This window comes from Hetaerina americana, unplaced genomic scaffold (genome assembly GCF_022747635.1).
Source record: "Hetaerina americana unplaced genomic scaffold, ioHetAmer1.1.p SCAF_1, whole genome shotgun sequence".
Lineage (NCBI taxonomy): Eukaryota > Metazoa > Arthropoda > Insecta > Odonata > Calopterygidae > Hetaerina > Hetaerina americana.
The window spans coordinates 102,936,060-102,957,688 of record NW_027286069.1 but is presented as its reverse complement, the minus strand read 5'-3'; the positions used below and the strand labels follow the sequence as shown (position 1 = coordinate 102,957,688).

The window sequence follows — 21,629 nt, the reverse complement described above, 5'->3', positions numbered from 1 at the left end:
GTGCCAACTCATCTGCTTTGGCTCTGTAGCTTTATCCAGTCAAATTTCACCAAGAAAACAATTATTTCATGAATGTTGAATAGAAAATGTTCAATTTCCCTGTTAAATTATAGATCTCCATATTAAGACAGAGCCCTATGGCATGACAGCAGAAAAATATTGAACCCTCTTTGGATATGTAATCAGCCAAATTAATTTGACAGGGTTGTATGCTGTAAACAGGTGTACTCCCTCAGAGTTACAAGAGGAAAATTAGAGGTATCCCATGCTTTTACATTGAGTTAATCATAATTCACATTAAAAAAATAATGTTAATATTACAAAACTGTACACTAATACATATAGCATGTGCTCTGGGTAAAATCATCCTTAAATGATGCCGAAAAATACCTTCATTTGCATACACATTCTATTACTTAATTTAAGGACATAACACACCATCATCAAATAATATCCAAAATACAAACCTGTTTTACTCTGAAAATATTGGTTCTCACATCTTCAAAATGAAAACATTCCATGACATGGGCAGTGTACCAAAATGCAAAATGTGACTTCATTTTGTTTACCCAAAGTTGGCTTTGCCATTTTAATCCAATGTCCTTGGCCAAATACCAAAGATTATTTTACTTTACAGTCCTCTTTCTGGTGAAATCACTTCCACCAGCTCTATTTAGTAGTTAAACATGACCCTCTGGTTAATATACAGCATATAAATCAAATCTCAAAATTGAATGGGTTGCTCTGAATTTTACAAAGTATCAATTTAAATTAAATTTTCACCAAATAAATTAACCAAATTTCTCCACTCAAAATCCAGATTTAAGGAGCTGGTTAATTTTCCCAGATGACATGGTCTGACTTGTTCAAGTTATAAGGCTAAAGTCAATATCTCTGGAAGTTTTGAGGAAACAATTTCAGTAAATGATGGACTTTTTCTAATTGATGTAATTTTCAAAAAAATATGTACCAAATGCACTGGTGTGAGTTAATACAGTAGAGTGCTCTTATAGAGTTTTGGAAATCAAAAAAATAATTATTTACACTGCATGTTGTTTATTTTAATTCACTACATTAACAATACAAATAAATTGTATGAAAAAAATATATTCAACACATGCATCTTCCCTTTCCACAAATTAAAAATAATAATACACATTTATTTGCTTTATGAAAGATCAGTAGCAAGTGGAATAATTTATGCTCACTATCAACAAATAACAATATATTTTATCCCCTAACGAAGTAACCAGTCCATGGCAGTACTCATAAAAAAGTCAGTCTTTTCCAATATAACAACATGTCAGAAACAAAATGACATTAGGTGCTAACAAATTTACACACAATAAACAACCTTTTGTACTGACTACACCATTCTTGTAGGTAACAAAATTAAATACCATCATAATTTAGCATAGTAAAATATACATCACAAGGGGATACCAACACATTGGCCTTCATGAGGATAATGTATTTATGTTGCATTTTGTTTCAAGGAAAATGTAGAATTTCAGAAGTTTTTCAAGAATACAAATTAATTAGATAGGTAATTGGTAGACCATGTAAACAAAAGTATGTAAATAGTCTACTATTAACTTGAAAATGAGGTCTAATTAATACTCAAAAATTTCTCGTAGCAACTTAAACCAATGTAGATCAACTAAATTTTTTATACATAAAGGATCGCCAATTAAAGTTGTCACTGATAGCAATGGAATTTCCCGTTGTTAAACTACATTAATCTGAACATACTGCCTCCCTAAATATAGTCTCTCCTTCATTGCCTTTCTGAATCTACCTACATATGCTAATTTTTTGGCGCAGTGATAATGCTATCATACTTTTCTATTAATATAATTTCTTTAAATGGAAGATCAAGATACATTAAGACTAACTGGGTGCTTGGATAGAAATAGTGGTCAACAATGAGACACAAGTACGTTTGCAGAAAACACCCACATCATCAATGGAGCAGAAATTTTGAAGATTTTCCATAGGTGTTCTATCTCTCTTGCCACAAGATAATAATAAAATGACAAACAATCGAGCTAAAGCCAAACCCAATTGGGTTGAAATAATTTTTTTCATAAGTTCATAATGTACGCGATGAAATCAATCAAATCAATGGTCATTGGTACAAACATATTCCTGAGTTTATAAAAATTATATTTCACAGCTTTATCAACAATTGTATTTAAAATTCAGTTATTCTCTGCTTCAAATGGCAAATTTTCCAGCACCGCAATAAACTGTGCATTGTTGAGCTGATGGCAGCCAGGAAGGTTGGAAAAAGGTGGTACATATCAATATGTTCAGACTAATGTTGGAATATTGAAAAATTTTATAAATACTTCACCTATCATTGAAAAAAATGGACAATTCATTCCTGCTGTGATGCATAGAAATATTCTAGTCTTCCTAGTTGAACTACAAGACCTGCTTACAGAAGTGAGTGCAAATCAAAGTTTTGTGTTCGTAGTATCATAAGAGGTATCCATTTTTGGTGAGACTGTGGAGTATTGAACTCTACCCTGGAATTTGGATGGAACTTTTTTTCTATTATTCCTGGAAACATAGAACAACTTTATTCTTTGCACTGTTTATAATAGCATTTTCTTATATACCATCTACCATCTACTTGGTGTTTTTGAATAAATGGATTTGATTAAGACAAAAATATTGAACACTTTTCTTCCAGTTGTTAACTTGATGGTGAGATTCAAAGGTGTACCAAAATTCATCAAAATATTACATCAAGACAATCTTCAGAATGTGTTAATATATTTACTACATACCTAACTTGCATTATGAGATGTGCACAGACAATCCAGAAGTCTCAACAAACAAAGACAGTTCTTGATTTTAATGGACCACTCAGGTATATTTCATTTACCAGCAGAGGTCCCAATTTTTTATGTAATAGTTGCTATAAGCTCAAGTTTTATGTTCCAATTAAAGTTGTTAAAAAGGATATTAATGCATGCATTGGACTAACCAATATTAAATACTTATTGTTCTTTATCACAAAATACTTTGCCATGAATATTTACAGAAAGAATGTGCATGTTTTCCTATTACATGGTCCAGATTTTTCACTCTTGGTTTTCATGTCTAGCTTTTTATCCCAGCAATTCAACAATTGAACTTGTATGCACAAGAAAATAACTTCCTATTGAATTTAAATCCAAACTACTTCTTTTTATCCATTCAGTCATTTTTAAACTTATTGGAAAAGGAAACTTTTTACTGGCAAAACCTTGAAAATTGGGCTCACTTTCAAAATTGATGCTATTTACATCTACCAAATAAATATTTACAAGTCGATGAATGCACATTGTCACAATGTTTTAAAAAAGATAAAATCCTTAAAATCACATAAATCTCACAAGTAATTTTTAGTATTACGAATAAAATACATTAATTAAATTTTCTTTAAAAAAGGCATACTCAATCAATTTGAAACCTAACATGAATGTTATATTTTACACACAAAATTTACATTTAAATTACATTTGCTGAGGTTAGCTTCCTTAATCTTGAAAGGACAGTCATAAGAATGCTCTTTATCTATTTACAAAGGCTCTCATTGAGCAATAATTTCATTTTGAAAAAATATGAATAGATAAAAATGTTGAGAAAGGAATTGGTTCATTAAATGGGAATTATTGTGATGTATGTGGCACCAACAAATGGGCACAGATGTTTTATCACCAAAAATTGATCAATCATAGAGTGTCCATTGACCTATTTAGCATTCAGAGAAGAAAAAATACTTTTAAATTACTTATCCTAAATAAAATACCAAAATATTTTTGATGCCAATTAAATTAGGTACTGTCAGAAATTCATTCATTTTTTGTAGGTAATACATGCATCAAATAGTTTATGACTGCATGACATATTTACATACATGATTTGCCCTTAAGAGTGCTTATTGGCTATGTGAAACTAATTTGCAAAATAGTGAATACTCAAAGCCTCTCTCCAGACAACAGCTGATGATAATAAATACTTTGGCCTTGGACCCCATGGTAGTCCATACCACATCTCATGAAGTGGGTTGTGGACTTACAGGAGATGTAGATGTATACAACCTCCTCACCACTAGGAGAATGAACTACATCCTTCATTTTTACCTTCAAATGTGCACTTGTATATCAGTGAATGTAATTATAAATAAATTCAAATAGGCTTAGGTAAAATGAAAGTTCACTCTGAGTGACAACTGAAGTTGCAAATGATAAACCAATCACATAATGTTATGCAGGTCTTCATCCATTGTTATAGCCTCTTCGTTAGGACAAATAATCAATATTATTTCAAGAGAACTTTAGGCTCTTCATATCAAACTTGAATTTGAGCCCGTTTATCACACAGACATGTTTTCATTCTCATAACAACAAGTACTAAACTAATAAGTCTAAAATGATTGTTTAAGTCCCCATAGGTTATAAAATTGGAGGGAATAAAGATGGATGGTGAAGATTGCATGCCGACTCCTTATTAATTACAAGATTTACATATTCATTGCTAAATAAGAAAATTTCCTAGATTTAAATGCTTGGACTGTTTTAAATTTGAGTCATATTCTAAAAATTTTAACTAAATTATTAATAGTATCTAAAAGTATTCTTGTTATATACTTATTTCTCCACCTAAATTTTTTTGCTGCAAGGATTTGTTCATCAAATCAGATGCAAGTCTTGACAGATGGCGGATTTGATCTGAGCATGCTATTGTTTGATCTTCTAGGTACATTCTGCTGTGCTTCTCAGCATCTCCCAGAAAATATCTGCATTAGAAAACAAAAAATATTCAATATTAATGAGCTAAAGGTATGAGGAGAATAAAGGAAATCTGAAATGGGAATATTTTTTAGTTCCTTTTGAGTGAATCTTAGATTTTGCCCTATTGAGGTTTTTATACTAAGAAATAATTTAAAGCCACTTGAATTCAATCTCACATTTTTGCACATAAACAGGTGAGTAATATCAAAAGGTTTAAGAACAGAAAAGAGTTAAGAAAATAAATGAATCATTCTAAAATGTTGACAGGATAAATAATTTTATTGTTTTATACCCTTTAGTTAGTATTAAAAAAGTTACATTCACAGAAGCTTAATGAAAAATGTATCTGCATATGCTTGAATCTATAGTTTTGAACGGCAGATTTTCATAAGAAAACTAAGTAAATTAACAACCAAAACATTATCAAAGCTAATGGTTGAACTTTCATCAAGAAGAGGGTAAAAAAGAAACTTTACACTTCCACAATAAAAATTTTATATTTCACGACCATGGTTTTAATGCTGGTCATCATCATCAGGTAACATGCATCAACATTTTTGCAACTTATACAGTCTTCAAGAGGGGGTAAGGTAGGGGGAGTAAGGGAGAGGGGGTAAGTTCAGCCCTTACTCCCCCTATCTTACACCCTCTCCTCTCCCTTACTCCCCTCTTGGAGCCAGACTACATAAGTTGAAAAAATGCTGATGTATGTTAGCCGATAATGATGTGCAGTATTGAAACCATGGTCATAAAATATTAAATCTTTACTGTGGAAGTGTAAAGTTTCTTTTTTTACCCCCATCAAGAAGGAATTCCACAAAATTATACCTGAAACTGTTATGTTTTTCATCAAGAAATACACATTTCTTGTGACTAGATTAAATTATAGGAATACTGTTTAAAAATATGAAATAACATTGCTTGTATGAAATCTCACAATATGCAGATGATAAGTTTTCTCATGTGTAAACAGAATATGTGAATTTTCTGAGCCTATACTATCCCATAAGAGCAACATTTTCAAACTAAAAGCTAAACTTTCCATAGGAACAGGTGGAAAAGAGCATATGGTTAAGTTCCCACAATTTCTGCACGAAATGTTAGATCTGACCAAATCATAGTGAAACTATCATTTGAGGGGATCGAGATGGTGCGGGGGGTAATGTACTGGCTTCCCACCCAGAGAGCCCGGGTTCAAATCCTGGCAGTGTTGAATATTTTTCAGAGGTATCTCGATCGCTACTTGAGGTGCTTTGTGGAGGGCACTTTGAGTGAGTACGCCATCCATCGGATGGGATGTTAAACTGCGGACCCCTTGTCGCCTTTCGTAAAGAGTAGGCTAATGCCGATGCCGGGTTTCTCTCCACCCTTCATCCTTTCCTGTCCATCCCCTATGACGCAAATGACCTCAGCTGTCGGTCGCCTCCCCTAAATACTACTACTACAAACTGTCATTTGAATGCTGATATTTATTTATTGGGATATCATATTACCCAAATGGATAGAGAAAGGAAGAGCTATAGATTGAATGGTTCCAGAACTAACATTGGGTAATACTCCTGAACCAGCTATATCCAGACTAGATCAATTTGAGTAAAAGAATTTTCTAGAAAACTACCAGGTGGCACACAAAAAGGAATTCCTTCCTACCCACAAAAATGTGTGTATTCCAAAAGCAATATGGTGACGTATCAATAAAGGAGCATCATTAAAATGGAACTGGTAGATGGGAAGAAATACATGGGGGATAATCAGGTGAATCCATTATATTAATGAGCTCAAAGTGTTTTTTTTTCTCCTTGACAAAAAAATCACTTAGCATGGATTACAAAATCAAATGAACCAAAAACAAATCCTTACCTATAGTTGACCATTATGCCAAATGAATTATTCAGGCCTCGTCCTGTCATATCAGCCTTCCAATTCAACCTCCACATCATGGCTCCATTCCTGAGGTGGAAATTTGCTGTAAACATACAATAAATGGAAATTCAGTTCATGATTAACAATACTGCAACTCAGAAGTTTAATTCAAAACTTTTAGTTTTTGCCAGAAAGTCACTAGATCTGGGATTCTTAACCTTTTTTCAAAGAAACCTTGGTTAGAGATATTACAAAGGCTTCTAAGGTGACTCACGGGTGACCCCAAGTTTTTAGATCCTCCTGCATTGTCCAAGTCATTGAGTGAATTCCAGGGATATTCCAGTAAACTTCTACAGGACCAAAGTTGGCTTGGAGAAGCCAAAACTTCAGACCTGTACCTTTTGACTGGAATGCAAGCAAGACTTCTCTTCAGCACATACAGATCAACTTAGGAACTACCCAAAAATCTCAAAGCAGTGGTGCACAACCTGTGACTTATGGGTCACATGGGCACTGCTTCTTATGTAACACACAAATGACGATGCTGATTTTGTTCAAGTTAAAAGATGCTTGAAATTTCATGAGAGGGGTAATTTCTTTATTCAGCTTTAAATTAATGGAAAACTTTATTTCATTGTAAAATATAACAAAAAATTTTTCATAGACACTTTTTATGCATACTAATGTAACAAAATAATTCAAGTGGAAGAGGTAATTTTTATATTTTCTGCAGTTTTCTTAATGCAGCCCAAAAGCTAAGTAAAAAAACCATGCAACCTGTTGACAGACAAGGATATGCAGCAATGCCTTAGGGGCAAACCCTTGGATGAAAGTGAATGTTTATCATGGATAAAAGAAAATTAAACTAAATTTTTGTAGCAAATGACTGATATTAGCTTTGCCACAATACTGTATACATTTGCCAACAATACATTTTTCTTGAGAATGGGCCTGTAGTGTTCACCAGGCTATCAATGGGGTCCATGGTATGATAAAAGGTTAAGAACTCCCAACTATACAAATTTGTCTGGCTTACTTATAGAGGATAGTGGAAGGAAAGAGTAATGAAAATAGAAATATTTATTATTTGTTATTTATGAATTAAAATTGAGAAAAATTTCAAATTAATTGACCTAAGTAAGGAAAATGATGTACAGAAAATATTTCAATAAACCCAAAAAGAATTTAATTTTTCAATGAACCCATTGTGTGCATAACGTTCAAATAACATTATTTATCAGCTTTCCTATTAATCTTAAACAACATTTATAAATTCCAAAGAAACTGCGGGAGATGACGCAACAGTGACTTTTAACGGAGCCATCCGCCCACTTGACTAGGATTCGAAAGCCCCCAAAATGTTAGAGTTTAGGAGGATGCCTCGATAGCTTAACTGGCTTAAGCACTCGACCGGACATTGAGGGATCCAGGTTCGATTCCCGATCAAGGCGAATGACTTTTACACTCTGAAATTGTTGCATTGAAACATCTATAAACCTTATGGAACTATTGAAAGAATACTAACATGGCATTTCTAATGTAACGATTACAAATGTACCACTTTATAAGAAATATAAGCTCCTAACTGCTAGTAGGTATTCAAGACAATCTTGTAAAAGCAAAAAAAATGCCATATTATTAAGGTATGGTGGTAAACTGTTAAATGAAATACTTGATAAATGAGCTACGTGCTTGAATATTATTCACTTATATACCATGCAGTATTATACAAGTTCATCATACCAACAGGATCAAGGGCAGCACCTCTTCGCTTCTCCAAATGTAAATAGCGTGTGCAAAGACGCATGAGTGGAGTTTCAAAAACCATCACCAGTTTATGGTCTTGCACCCAGCTATTGCTATCCAGAACTTGTCTGAGTGTATTCCAAAATTCACCAGAATCTTCTGTTTTCAGCAATTTTTTTAGTGAAGACAACTCATCATTAGTAAATAAATCTGTTTCAACATCTGAAATTAAAATTGAAGAAATTTACACAGTGGTATCTCAAAACCATCACCTATGATGATAACTAAATCACTTTTGCATTGACTTTCACTATCACTGAATTGACAGTATGCAAAAATAATATTTTCTTCATAAACAATTTTCTCATGATGAATTCTATTGTTGCATGATGACAGCTTTGAATAGAAATCCAAATAAGATAGTTGGGGCAGAAGAAATGAAAGTACTTTACTCTTATCAACACAAGTATTCTCCTACAGAAAATTCAGATTCATGCTCCAGTATTTCACAATAATTCTTCTCTGGGATTAATAAAATAGTGAAGTTGATAGCTTTTATTTAAAGTTACAATTGCAGTCAATCTTTAGAACCATACCACTAGAAAATCCTTTTATTTTATCCATTAGCCACTGGTGAAATCGTGGAATAGGGGAGAGGCTTGAAAATTTCTTCATATGTGGAAACTCTGCCTGAAGCTCCTTAACAACTCTCTTGATTAAATATGTGCCAAGCTCAATGCCCTGCAATTACATACTAAGGATAAGTACTTTATGAAGTGAGAGATAGTATCATTAATGCCAACAAGGAAAAATAGTGAAAACCTGTAATCCCTTTTGCGTTGAGGTTATTGAGTAAAAGATTGCAGCTTTTGTATGAACCAGATTTTCAGCCTGGGGTTGAGCCCGCATTCCAGCAGAAGCATCAACTGTTGAAAATATTGAAGATAATTAATTTTTCAAATAAACTTAAAGATAAAAAGGAAAGTATTAATTTTTTATTTTACTATCAACCAAAAATATAATTTGTGCCCTCGTGGCACTGTTCATGATTGACCATTTTGATGAATTAATCATTAGCCATCAGAACAATAGCATACACATATTCATAATTACTTTTTATCTCAGAATTAGATGGTAAAAGAGTGAGAGAGCTACCATGCACAATTTAAAACTTGCAAAATGTAAATTAAATAAGATGGATATGATATTGTACAAGATTAAATATGTATTGAAAAATTAACTCCATTCACATTAATATAGGTAAATACAAAGGCTACGGTGAAGTGTGGAAGACTATACATATATAGCTTAACTACAAGTGAGAGTAAATTACATAAAAATATAGTTTTACTGAACCAAAAGGAAAAGACCACACACCTATGAACATGTAATGCCAAAGAAAGAGTTACTCAAACCTGACATGCGTGCAGTAGGAGCAGGCGTTACAAGAGTTCTTAGAGAGCTAGGTATGTCATCAGTTAGAGCAGTATGAAGAACAACAATTGGTTCCTCTGGCATGCTACCATGAGTATATACAAAGCAACGTCGATTAGGCCCCACACGACGCTTCAATTCAGTCCAATTATGCATAGGATGCACAGCTTCATAGTCAGAGATCTGCATCGCAAAAGAAGTAAAAAAGTCAAAAATTAGGATCAGACTGGTGTTATACCATTTAATAGACCCATGCACATATTTCCCATTGCCACAGAGCTTCAGATTTAATACAAACCATATGAAACTTATATTCAGCATTTTTCATGTTACATTTTGATAACCACACATTTTAAGAAGATATAAATATTGCACAGAGGCCCACTCTAGACTTTTTAGTTGCAGGATTTTGTGGTTGGCTAAAGGACAATAGTCCATTGGATAGGGTAAGAATGATAAATTAATGAACCAAAATGATGAAAGTGATATGAAAAAATTTTCCTCAGAGAAAGAGATGAAAAATGAGATTCACATATACTACATCCAAATTTTAGTATTAAAGTTGACTCTGTTTTTCAAGAATTATTTTATTCCTTTGCATGCATTATGTCTTTGAAATAGACAAGCCTTTTTTGCTGCAGCTAAATATGCATTTTATCCAACTACATTTATCTACATTAAATTACATCACTTGGAATTGCGAATGTCAGTGGAATATATTCTGTAAAAGTATATTATAAAATATTCTATAAAAGTATGCTATATATCTGTAAAAGTATGTGCTAAAACAAAATTGGCAAGATAAATTGACAGGCATTAATGCTTTAGTAAATTTGTTCTGCATCAATTATTTGTATAAGATCCAGTTAACAATTTCAAGAGCTGGGAACATAAATAAAATAGAAATGCTTTTGCACATGCAGGGTTCACATTAAAGATTGATCAACAAGACCAAAAAATAATTATTATTTCATTTTATAATCAGCTAATACATGCACTAACATAGTTTAATACAATTGGTGTAGTTATTTATGTACTAACACTTAGATTTTTATGATAAATTTTTTCATATTTTTTCCTTTGCTGGCTTATATATATACACTCCACTTTGCTCCTGACTAAATGTATCTAAGATACATGGATTATCTCCATAAGTGAATAAAAAATATTCAACTATTATCATCAAAATGAACTTATAAAATAAGACTTGACCAAGTATGAAATTGTGAATGCTAGAATCAATACTTTTTCTTTTTATAGGGATAGGGAAGGAGGACGATAGGCATTATACTGAGGTGAGCCAGAAAAGCAGGTTTAGAAGATACTGAAATGCATTTACTAGCTGATTAGAGAGAAATAAATAGCCTGTGTTATGTCAGCAGTAAAGAAGATAAAAGATTTTAATTTACAGCATTAGTGATACTGATGAGGGCTCAGTCCTGAAGGCAATGCTGAAAGTAAATATGCTTTTATTACTGGCATCATGAAGCTGGGTTTTTGTCAAAAAGTAAAGCCATATATAAATGTTCTTCATCATATGGCTGAGGAAGCCATACCCCACTTTACCAAGTAATTTAATCAAAGATTTACACAAAGGCTAGCAGATAATAAATCAATCCCTGGATGGAAGTCTGAGCAATTAAGAAGTAATTATGAGTACTGCAAACAAAAATTAAGGCTTTCAGTAATGAAAATACTTTTAAATACAGGTATCCTACTGTAAACAGACAACTGATTTTAGCTTCCTTCAACAAAATGGTATGAGAGGAGAAAATTTACGTCACAACGAAAAGGTGTCTGTAATTTGATGTCAAATTAACTGCAGTAGAAAGGTGTTTCCACTCTGTCTTTCATCTGTGTAAAAATAAATCAAAATAGCCTACAGAACATATTTAAACTATAATTCCCATAAAATAATATGAAATCACTATCAGAAGTTACTGATTCATTATAAACATACTTACATATCATTCATTATTGAATCCATCCATAATCCCCATAATGCTCATAATATTGCTTGCAAATTGTGACTAGGTAGAATCTGAAACATTTTCAATAAAATTAATGTTTGATATGGGTGATTTATTACTTTTATTTTTGGTGACTGACAAAAATATAGTGTTGTGTCTTCAAAATAAGATTGAGCTCAGTTGTTTTTGTGTATAATTTCAGTGTCAATATTAATGAAGTTGTTAGTATTAGTTTCTACCTAGATATTTCCATTCATCAGCAAACTAACATAAACTACTTGTAGAAACAGAACTCACAAATCACACACACACACACATGAAAGTACTCTGAGTCATAAAATCCATGATTTAATGGTGATGAAAATGGAAATAAAACTTTGATAAAACGTCAGTACTTTTTAGCACACATGACACATCATTCTCAGAGAAATAATTGTAAGTAAAAAGTTTTCCTGTAAGTGTTTACAGCTGCTGTCTATTTTTATAATCCAACATGATTTACCAATAACATTAATGGTTTGAAAAACTCTATGATTATTTCATTATAGTTATACATGATTATACACAAACATAAAGGAGTAGCAATATTACATACACACACTTAACCTACATAAAGCATAGAACACATTAATTCTAGATATTTATCCATTAAAATCATTGACTTATCAACAGTCAAGCAAGGACATTTTAAACAAATTCAAACTATAGGCGACAAAGTTAGAGGAATTAAATTTTGATAATATCAGGAATCAACTGATCAATGCCCCTTTCTTAAATGGTTGGGGGTTATTATTTATACCTATAGCTCTCATACTCAGGATGACTGGGGCATCCAAGAAAAAAAGCTTGAAGAACCACAACTTTCTCAGCCAACCCTAGTACTTCCAAATTAGAATGTTCTCTAAGATGCTTCCTTCAACAATTCAGTGGTCAAATGTCAAACCCATTCCCAGGTTCCTACTGATGAATTGACAGTTTGGATTAGATTTACAAAAATGACTGACCAAGGCTGTGGAGAATTCTTATTCAGATGACATCACAGTTATTAGCTATTTGTCACATTTTAAGGATTCCACAAAACCTCTACAACTTTGATTACCTGTTAGGTTGCCATATACTGCACAAAAGTACTTCTCTGATCAGTGGTCTAAGTCACATATTCAGTTTCTTTCTCATGGAGAATATATGCATTATTTTTTCAGTAGTAATCTTTTGAAAATTACAAGAATGAATTTTGATTGAGTATTACAAAATTTATAATGTAGAAAATTTTCTTTTTTTTGCCTCAACCCTTTAATTGCAGCTTTGAAGATGAGGGAGCTTTTTACAAAGATTACCTGGGATAGCCAATCATGCATGGCTGTGCATATCAATTTTATTTATATCTCCCACACAGAGTGAACATTAGAATTTAGTAAAATTGTATGGCTTTACTACAAGCTATTGTTTTTATCAAAGAGCTTTATGGGCCATGAGAAATATTACTGTTTACAAAGTTTTCAACCTAATCCTACCTTAACTTCAGCAATGTTAAACTCTTCTTTCTTAATGGTACATTCTTCCAAGGAATTGTAATATATCTGACAGTCAATGCTGAATGGTAGTGGATGGTGTATTATTAACAGCTTCTGACAGCTCCAATGAGTATCCAAAAGTGATGCGAAGGAATGTGAGATGGGAAAATTGATACTGTCCCCACTTCTTGTCAAAGTTTTCAGCATTCCAGGGATAAGAAAAAATATTTCACCCTTATTTCATTCTCCAGAAATTTTCCAATTAATTTCACTACCCTTTTTCATTCCCATTCCTCCACATTCTAGAATTTTTATAAAATGAACTACTTGCATCCATAATTCACTCCATATCTTTCTTTGATGTGTCATCAGAGAATCTGATCAAATATTTCAAAAATAAAGTTAGGACTCCACTGTTCACCTAAGTGCTACTGCATTTTGACTCACCAGATTTTTGGCCAAATTGTAGGATTATACCTTGTGACGTCCATACATTAATAATCTCTTGCCACTTATTGAATTAGTAGCTCTCGCCCTACTGGCATTCATGGAATTACATAAATGGTGTCAATTCTGAGCTCTGACTCCTCAGCTGGACTAGTTGAGTCATGTTAGGTATTCATGTAAGTCATGAGAGATATGACCAGCAGAGTAAAGAAAGATGACAATCGTGACGATTTAATTCTCACTACTTGGATCATCTCACACCCATCATTGCAAACGTAGAGTTCCAATGCCACTTTCCCTTTGGTCAACTTTTTAATTATAATGGGATGGCTAGTGAGGAAGGTTGAGTGAATTCTCCATTCCAAGCATATGAATGAGGAAAAGGACACACGCAAAGCAATGAAGATGACTTCACCGAGGATCAAAGGGATAGGATGTCCAAAGAAGAGTGGGAGATGCTGTGACAGTAACTTTTAATAGAGTCATCGGCTAATATGCATTAATATGCAGAATTATCAGTGTAAAAATCATTCACCTTGATGGGGATGACCTTCCCGGGCAAGGCAATAATTTTTACACTTTAAACATTCTGCATTTTGGTGATAGGCTGTTTGTGCAAAGGGTTACATTTGGATGAAAGATACTATTAACGTGAGATTTGGGTCTAGGTGGATAACATCCACAGAGACAATCACCTAAAGGTGTCCAAATCAATGCAAACGGAAGATCTCATTCAATGAAATCACAATTGCTATCAATTATTGAGACTCCTTAGTGATTTTTCAACGACAATAAATATTCACTAGACAAATATTGTATAATAAAGTTCTGAAGTGCATTTGATTATTGCCAGATTACATTGTTTCGTGAATGAAAAGTATTCTTCGACACAATGCAAAATATATTGTGCTAATATTTTCAGGTTTTCACGACCAAGAGATGGCAGTTATTGTTGAGTACTTCACACAAAAATTACGAGATGATTATTATACTTCACTACAAGAAAACCTTGTGTTAAGCTGTACTGCAAGTGAAAATCACCAAGCAGGGAGGAGAGGGGAATCTTTCGCATTCAGCATGTTTTACTCAGGGAGATCTGGTATCTGAAGTATAATAAAGCATGGGGATACCTGTAGGTGTCCAAATTCAGTGAGCACTGAACCCGCACCTCTCTGGTTGATAGCCAAACACTATCCATAGGCTACCATACTCCTCACCAATGGAGTAATGGAACTATTATAAGAAGAGGAGGAAAAGAAATTAGCCTACAAAAAAATACTGAGAAGTAAACGTGATATCAACTCATTGGCTAATTTTGGTGACATCAGAGCTTACTGAAGACATTATTTATTTAAAGTCCACCAAAATAATAAGTACAGGGTAGACAATTTACAATCACAAACAACCATGTCCTATGTAAATGGAAGCACACCAAGACATGGACATCGAACCCTTGACCTCTGGAACAGCAGGCGAAGGCATTACCTCATCACCATCAAGGTCGGCAAGAAATTGTTGAAGAAAAATCAATGTAAAGAGCAAATGAGGAAGGACCGCGATGAAATACATGAAAAAATCAATGGCAAACTTACAACTGGTTAAATATGAAGACAAAGGTAATCTGACTTGAAAACTGAGTAGGGAGCTGCATAAAATCAATTCCAATTATTGACATGGTATTATATGAATATATAAAGAGAAATTGACCATTAAAACATAATAATTATTACCTACTACAAAAATACTACTTGATGTATTATTCATTCTTAAGCTAGGCAAATTTTTCGCCAGTGACTAAATTCTATTATTTTGGTTACAGGCAATGACAATTTAAGCCAGTGCCGAGGATTTCCCAAATTTATAATGAATGGGAGATTTTTGGTAAGCACAGAGAGCTCTCTACTCTGCATTTTACAATTTGGGCATCTGACTGATTCCCACTCTTCTCTAAGATAGAACAAAATAATGCCCAGATAAAATTCATTGCAATCACAACTACTAAATGAACTTTGAAATTTATTGAAAAAAAGTCTCACTAATTTATAAAATTTGGAGGAATGGCATATTTTGCATTGGAACTAACTTGTGTGTACTACTTGTGGATCTAATGGCTTAGTGGTTTTACATTTGAAATCAGTGCTTACTGACTGAAGATGGCAGCGAGAAATGAAAATCCATCTAATTGCGGATGATACAAAGTCAGTCTGAGTCAACAGGAACTAGGGCTACAAATATGCTGAACAGCCATTACCAGTACAGCACCGAGGGTCCTAGTACAAAACCTTGATTTTTTATTCATTTCAAATGTTTCCATTGATTGCTGATATTTGAGCATAAGGCACCTGTGGTAGACCATCACACTTTGAAATTAGGGCCACTAGACATTACCCATTTTTACTATCTTTAGGCCTGGTAAATATTTTAAAAGTGAATGAAATTATGCTTTTCGTAGCAATTAAAAGGTTGGATTTTAAATATAACAAAATACATGAATATTTTATTAACCACAAATACTAAATCTAAGTTTAGGTAAAAAAATACTTACTCAAAGTCTACTCCTATTATCTCACTACTGGTGATCTATCACATGCAAACAATGATACGCTAGGGGTTTGACTACAGCTGTAATAGCATAAATATTGGGAGGCCTAAGAAGCCAATAACCTTCTGCAGCATGTCGCAGGATGATGCCCAAGTGACTCTTTCCAATGATAGAAAGCCGACGGAAAACCACAGAGACAACAAGTCTCGGAGATTAGCATTCAGCTGAGCCAAATAGGGATGTTCTTCATCATTTGTGTCAGTATCTGCCAGTAGCTCCTTACATGGTATAGAAACAGCTCATTATTTCACCGTAAGTATTCAGACAGGAATGACTAAACAATACTTTTATAATAAACAGACCAGTGTGTCCGTACGTAAATCCACCAGAAATTTCACTCCTTTATCCAAACGACCAACGTGATGAAAGAGCCAGTTGTAGTTAGGAGTGAGGGAATTTTTAAGATCATCTTCAATTTTTAATAGCTGCTTTTCATTTTTATCCTAGATATATTATATATTTTAGCAAACTATTCGATTTCACCTGGTAAGCATATTATTCAAGCGCACAAGATATCTTCATTTTATTACAAAATACCTTAGATTGAATGAAAGCATTAGCACAATTGAGCACTTCCCCATGATCAACTGAATAATCTCGAGCTAAAACTTTCAGAAACATACGTTTATGGTCAGGTAAGAGTTTCTTATAATCTTTCACCAAGTCTTTAATCTTTACCTATGGAAATGAATGTCAGATAATTTTTTAAAACTGTTACATTTCCTGCGTTACCGTTAAGTTCGAAGAGAAATTTTCATTACCTCTACCACCCAATTACTGACGTTGGAACGCTTGAAGGACATAGCCTCTTTCAGAAACGTTTCCACTCTAACCTCATCTTCAACAGTGCTGCATGGTTCAATATTTTCCTCATCTCCCTCCAAAGATTCATCCACTCCACCTTCATTTTCTATTTCCTCTTCGCCTTCTTCGGGATCCTCAGATATTGTAGTAATTCGGCTTAACTGTCTCTCCATTTCAAGCAAACTCTTTCGACCGCTAATATTTTCCATTCCCAACGAATTGTCTGGTTTTACCTAGATATCACCTTATGCTTAAAGGTTATGAGCACCACCGACGTCTTTGCGAAATTCGCAAATACGTCAATTGATTAACGCTATTTAATCATCGAGTTTTATAATAATAGACATCTCCTGTGTACATTTCTGATCTTAAAAATAAGATGACTGTCGAAACGCGCTGCAGGGATGGAAATGTTGTGGTAATGGCTCGATATTATTTCTTTTAAATGCACTTTCTACGCTTATTTGCTGCAAATTTTATTCCTTGAGAAAACTTGTTAAAATTTAGCCTTCCGAAGTAAATTATTTAAAATATTTTTTATTTACAGCTTGTGTAATCTTGGTTCGTGTGGAGTTGAAGATGTAGCCAGTTACTTCCAAATTCGTTTATTATATGATTGAATACTAATTTATTATATTTTGGCTGGATTACGAGATTCATCAAGACCTTTTGGAAATACAATTATCAGCAACATGAAAAAAGTTTTAAAATTTGTGAAGGGTAAAAAAGACGATAGACGAGAACGAGTGTCACCCAACACAGCCCTTTCATCATCAGAAAATCTTCATAGTCCTTATGAAATTGCACTTGGCGATGGAATTGAAGCTTGTGAGGGTCAGAAATACTTTATAGATCTTAGTGGGAAGGATAAGTCTGTTACTAAACTCCATAAAGCGGCATGGCAGGGGAATCTAGACAAAGTAAAAGCTGTAATGAAAAAGGGTGATATTGACATTCCTGACAAATTGAACCGAACAGCATTGCATTTAGCTGCGGCATGTGGACACAACAACGTTGTCCATTTCTTGCTTGTCAATAATGCTAGAACGGACATACGAGACAACGAGGGAAAAGTCCCCCTTCTAAAAGTGGGTGTATTTTCACCTTAGCAGAGTTTTGATGTATTGATTTAATTCTGAGTTATATTGTTTTCTATTTCGCTTCTTTATTTTCGTCCGAAATAATAAAAGATATTTTGTCGATTTCAGGCTGTCGAGTGTGGTCAAAAAGAATGTACTTTATCCATATTGGAGAGAGGGGAAGACCACCATTCTGTTGATTTTGAAGGGAATTCTGCATTGCACATTGCAGTAAAGAATTGTTATTATGAGATTTGTGTGTTACTGTTGAAAAAGGGGGCCAATTTTGAGATGCCTAATAAGGTAGGTTTTATTATCTATATTGGCCTCTTTATTTAAAAGCGTTCATTTTTCTGAGCTGAAATGTTTACACCATTTCAATTTAATATATTCAACTTGTTTTGCTCTGCATTCACAAACATGTTGAAGGACACTCATCCCGTCATTTTAACTGGAAAAAATCATTATGTTCCAATATGTCAGGCAAATTATCAGGCAATGCCAATTTCTCATGTATTTTTGCATCTTTTTGGTAATTTTATTTTGTTTATTTGTAGCCCATATGTATGCTTTAATTGCTTGTGAGCCGAGTTTTGCTTTCTCTGATTTGTAAATATAATGTAAGGTCCTACTGTTAGCAGAGATTTCTCTCCGATTCCATGAACTGTAGTTTTTCGCATCAATAGTTAATATTATTTAAGAAAAGTGATATTAAGGGTGTGGCTTTTATGATACCATCCATGATTTCAATGAATTACTACACAAATATTACTAAATCAAATATTCTAATGATAATTCTGGATTAGTAATCCCTTTTTGTTCGCCTATGTATTGTGAGTTATTTCATTAATGGTTCTCTGTATTTTTAATAATCATTACCCATTTTAATTCATTGGGAGCTAGAACCCTGAAACTCCATTTTTCTTCAGAAATCCACCTACTTATTTATTTGATAACTAACTGGCAGCGATTTGCTTTGCTAATTTCAGACTAATAATATATTTCTAACAATAGAGGATTTAAAAATAAACTTTTTTAAATCAGTCCAAAAACTCAATGCAGTATCAGTGGATTTATTGATTTTTTATGTCAGACAATTTCTTCATTAATTTTTGATATAACATCTATTCCTTCCATGTAAGCATTCTGCTCTTGTCTTTAAATAGATCCAAACTCCTGTCCTTATAGTGATGACCTTGGGCACACACAGCTACTAGAGCTGGTTAATTTATGTCATCAGAATGATCTTATTCTATCACTTGAAAAATTTCACTTGGCATAAAGAATTGTTTGCATTTGGTTGATCTAATTGAAAATATTATTTTTTGTCATCTGTTTTTATTATAACACAGCTATGAATAGATTAGAATAGTTAAAATATAAGTTTATATCTAATTTAGAAGTTTTTTATACCTTGTACCAAGTACTTATTGTTTAGCTATTTTTAAAAGCCTTTAGCAGCTGCACAGCATGTAGTCAATCAATGATTCCAGCTTCCATTTGTTTCTGCTTAAATGGTTATCTGCCATAGATAGCATGTAATCAACTAAGGATGAGTCCTATAGCCATCATTATTGATGTTTAAATGAGTGCCACACCCTTTGTGGTGGCTTAAGGGTATGACCAAAGAATGAGGGTGGTGGACTAATAGCAGTATTAATAACTGGCTGGACACTTCCAATAAGATTTTTTCATCATGAAAATAGCACCTTGTCAATGATTACATACTTTATGCCAGTGAACTTTAAATAATATTCTAGAAAATTGTTGTGAGTTTTGGGTAGTTGTTTTAGTGAATTAATTATGCCACCAAATGTATCCTTTGATGTCAGGACATTTTATAAATCTGCATGTAGTAGGATAAGGAAAATAATAAGACAGGATTACGGTAAGATAAGGTCTAAATAAGACCAAATACAAGCAACTGATATCATGTGTGCATTCAATGAGAAATTTTGCACGAGTTGGCTGTTGGAATTTTATCTGAAGTAATTCCACATCAATGTAGTTTGCCAAATGTTTAGTTTCTGTTTCATAATGGTTTCATGAAAAGTGAATTAAAATATTGTTCTGGAAAATAGGTTTTACATTGTGAGCATAAAATGAAATTCCTATTAATGCTAAAAATTGTGAGTTTTCTACTTGGCATTATGTGTCTGTGAATAATTTCACTTTCATTTTTTTACATCAAATTAAGTATTTTATTTGTTATATTTGAGGCAACAGAATTTCTGTTCTTCCACTTGGAAGCATTCCATAAATTCTCTGAGGAAACCATTTAATTTATTAGATAACCTTGTTTTTTTATTGACTGTCAGTCAATCAACGTTGGCTTCCATTGGATTTGCCATTGACCAAATATTGTCTTGAATTGTGTATACACATATGTGACATTGTATGAGATCAATCTTTTTAACAGTCATTCATTCTATTACTTTGAATTGTTATATTAAAGCTTACTGGTACAATAGTTTTTTTCCAGAGATGTTTATTACCTAGTATGACAGCTGTAACCCTTTGAAATGTTATCAAAGAACCATCTGTGAAAAAGTAGTATTGTATAAGTGTTTTAAAATGAATTTCAAAACTTCCACCAAGTGAAGACTGAAGCATTTGATTGTTTTGTGTTCTGTTGCTGTTGCCATCTAGGATATCTACTCAATGCACATGAAATAGCATTGTTGCACACAGAAATCTGGGAGACAGGTGTAATAGACATATGGTGAACAGGAAATAAAAGAATTCCTATAAAAATCTAATGCGTTTCTAAAAATTCATTAGCAAATGGAACTATTTTGTTTAGTTTTGGGCCAATCTCAGTATAAACTACATGTGCTTAAGATTCTCAGCCTAAATATAGAACACTCTATTGATTTTTTATAGTAAACAGTTATTGTTTAAAATGAAGCACATCAAATACAGAGTACACCTAAGTGAACAAAGGGACCATTGTCAAGAATAGGTTCATCCCTGAGAACCCTACTCAATGTGGTCGACTCTCTCTTGATCATTTCTACTGTTATATTTCAGCTATGATTTGATTACTCAAGTTAAACCCTGTGGTGAATGTGAAATTCACATTCATAAGCAATAATGGAAAGGATGTTGTACATGAATGAGTATCTGTATACGAGGGTTGCTATTTATATTTTTAGCCTTGACAACACTAAGTGCTTTCGGCACCATCTGACGATTCCATCAGAAAGGTTGACCCTTAGATCGCAAACTTTCTTCACAACATTTTGTTGTTTGATTATAACTTGTGTTGTTTACACTGGCTCAAAAATTTTGTCAATCAAATTTTTCGGTGCCTGAAGAAGCCACTAATGAATTTAAAAACCATGTTTTGGAGGTACCTCAATCAGAGTGGAAAAAGTGTTATG

General features: G+C 33.2%; 2 protein-coding genes across 3 annotated transcripts in view; one reads left to right on the top strand and one right to left on the bottom strand.

Annotated features, from left to right (window-relative positions):
* Positions 1 to 1,018: 1,018 nt before the first annotated feature.
* On the bottom strand, positions 1,019 to 17,513 carry LOC139695503 (malonyl-CoA decarboxylase, mitochondrial-like). Its single transcript, XM_071594301.1, has 10 exons — positions 17,125 to 17,513; positions 16,901 to 17,041; positions 16,666 to 16,806; positions 16,426 to 16,581; positions 9,812 to 10,013; positions 9,219 to 9,322; positions 8,993 to 9,137; positions 8,394 to 8,618; positions 6,648 to 6,753; positions 1,019 to 4,792 (listed from the first exon to the last, which is right to left on the bottom strand). The coding sequence occupies exons 1-10, from the start codon at positions 17,374 to 17,376 to the stop codon at positions 4,636 to 4,638; spliced, it is 1,629 nt and encodes a 542-aa protein (XP_071450402.1). The 5' UTR covers positions 17,377 to 17,513; the 3' UTR covers positions 1,019 to 4,635.
* Positions 17,514 to 17,572: 59 nt separating this feature from the next.
* Positions 17,573 to 21,629, top strand: part of LOC139695489 (uncharacterized) — a 73,148-nt gene continuing 69,091 nt past the window's right edge. Inside the window, exons 1-3 of one of the 2 annotated variants that reach the window (XM_071594281.1) lie at positions 17,573 to 17,585; positions 17,715 to 18,255; positions 18,376 to 18,549. In XM_071594281.1, the coding sequence (XP_071450382.1) occupies positions 17,860 to 18,255; positions 18,376 to 18,549 (570 nt within the window). In that variant the 5' untranslated portion in view covers positions 17,573 to 17,585; positions 17,715 to 17,859. Of the gene's footprint in view, positions 17,586 to 17,698; positions 18,256 to 18,375; positions 18,550 to 21,629 lie in introns of those variants that run through there. The other variant, XM_071594289.1, reaches the window with a different exon arrangement.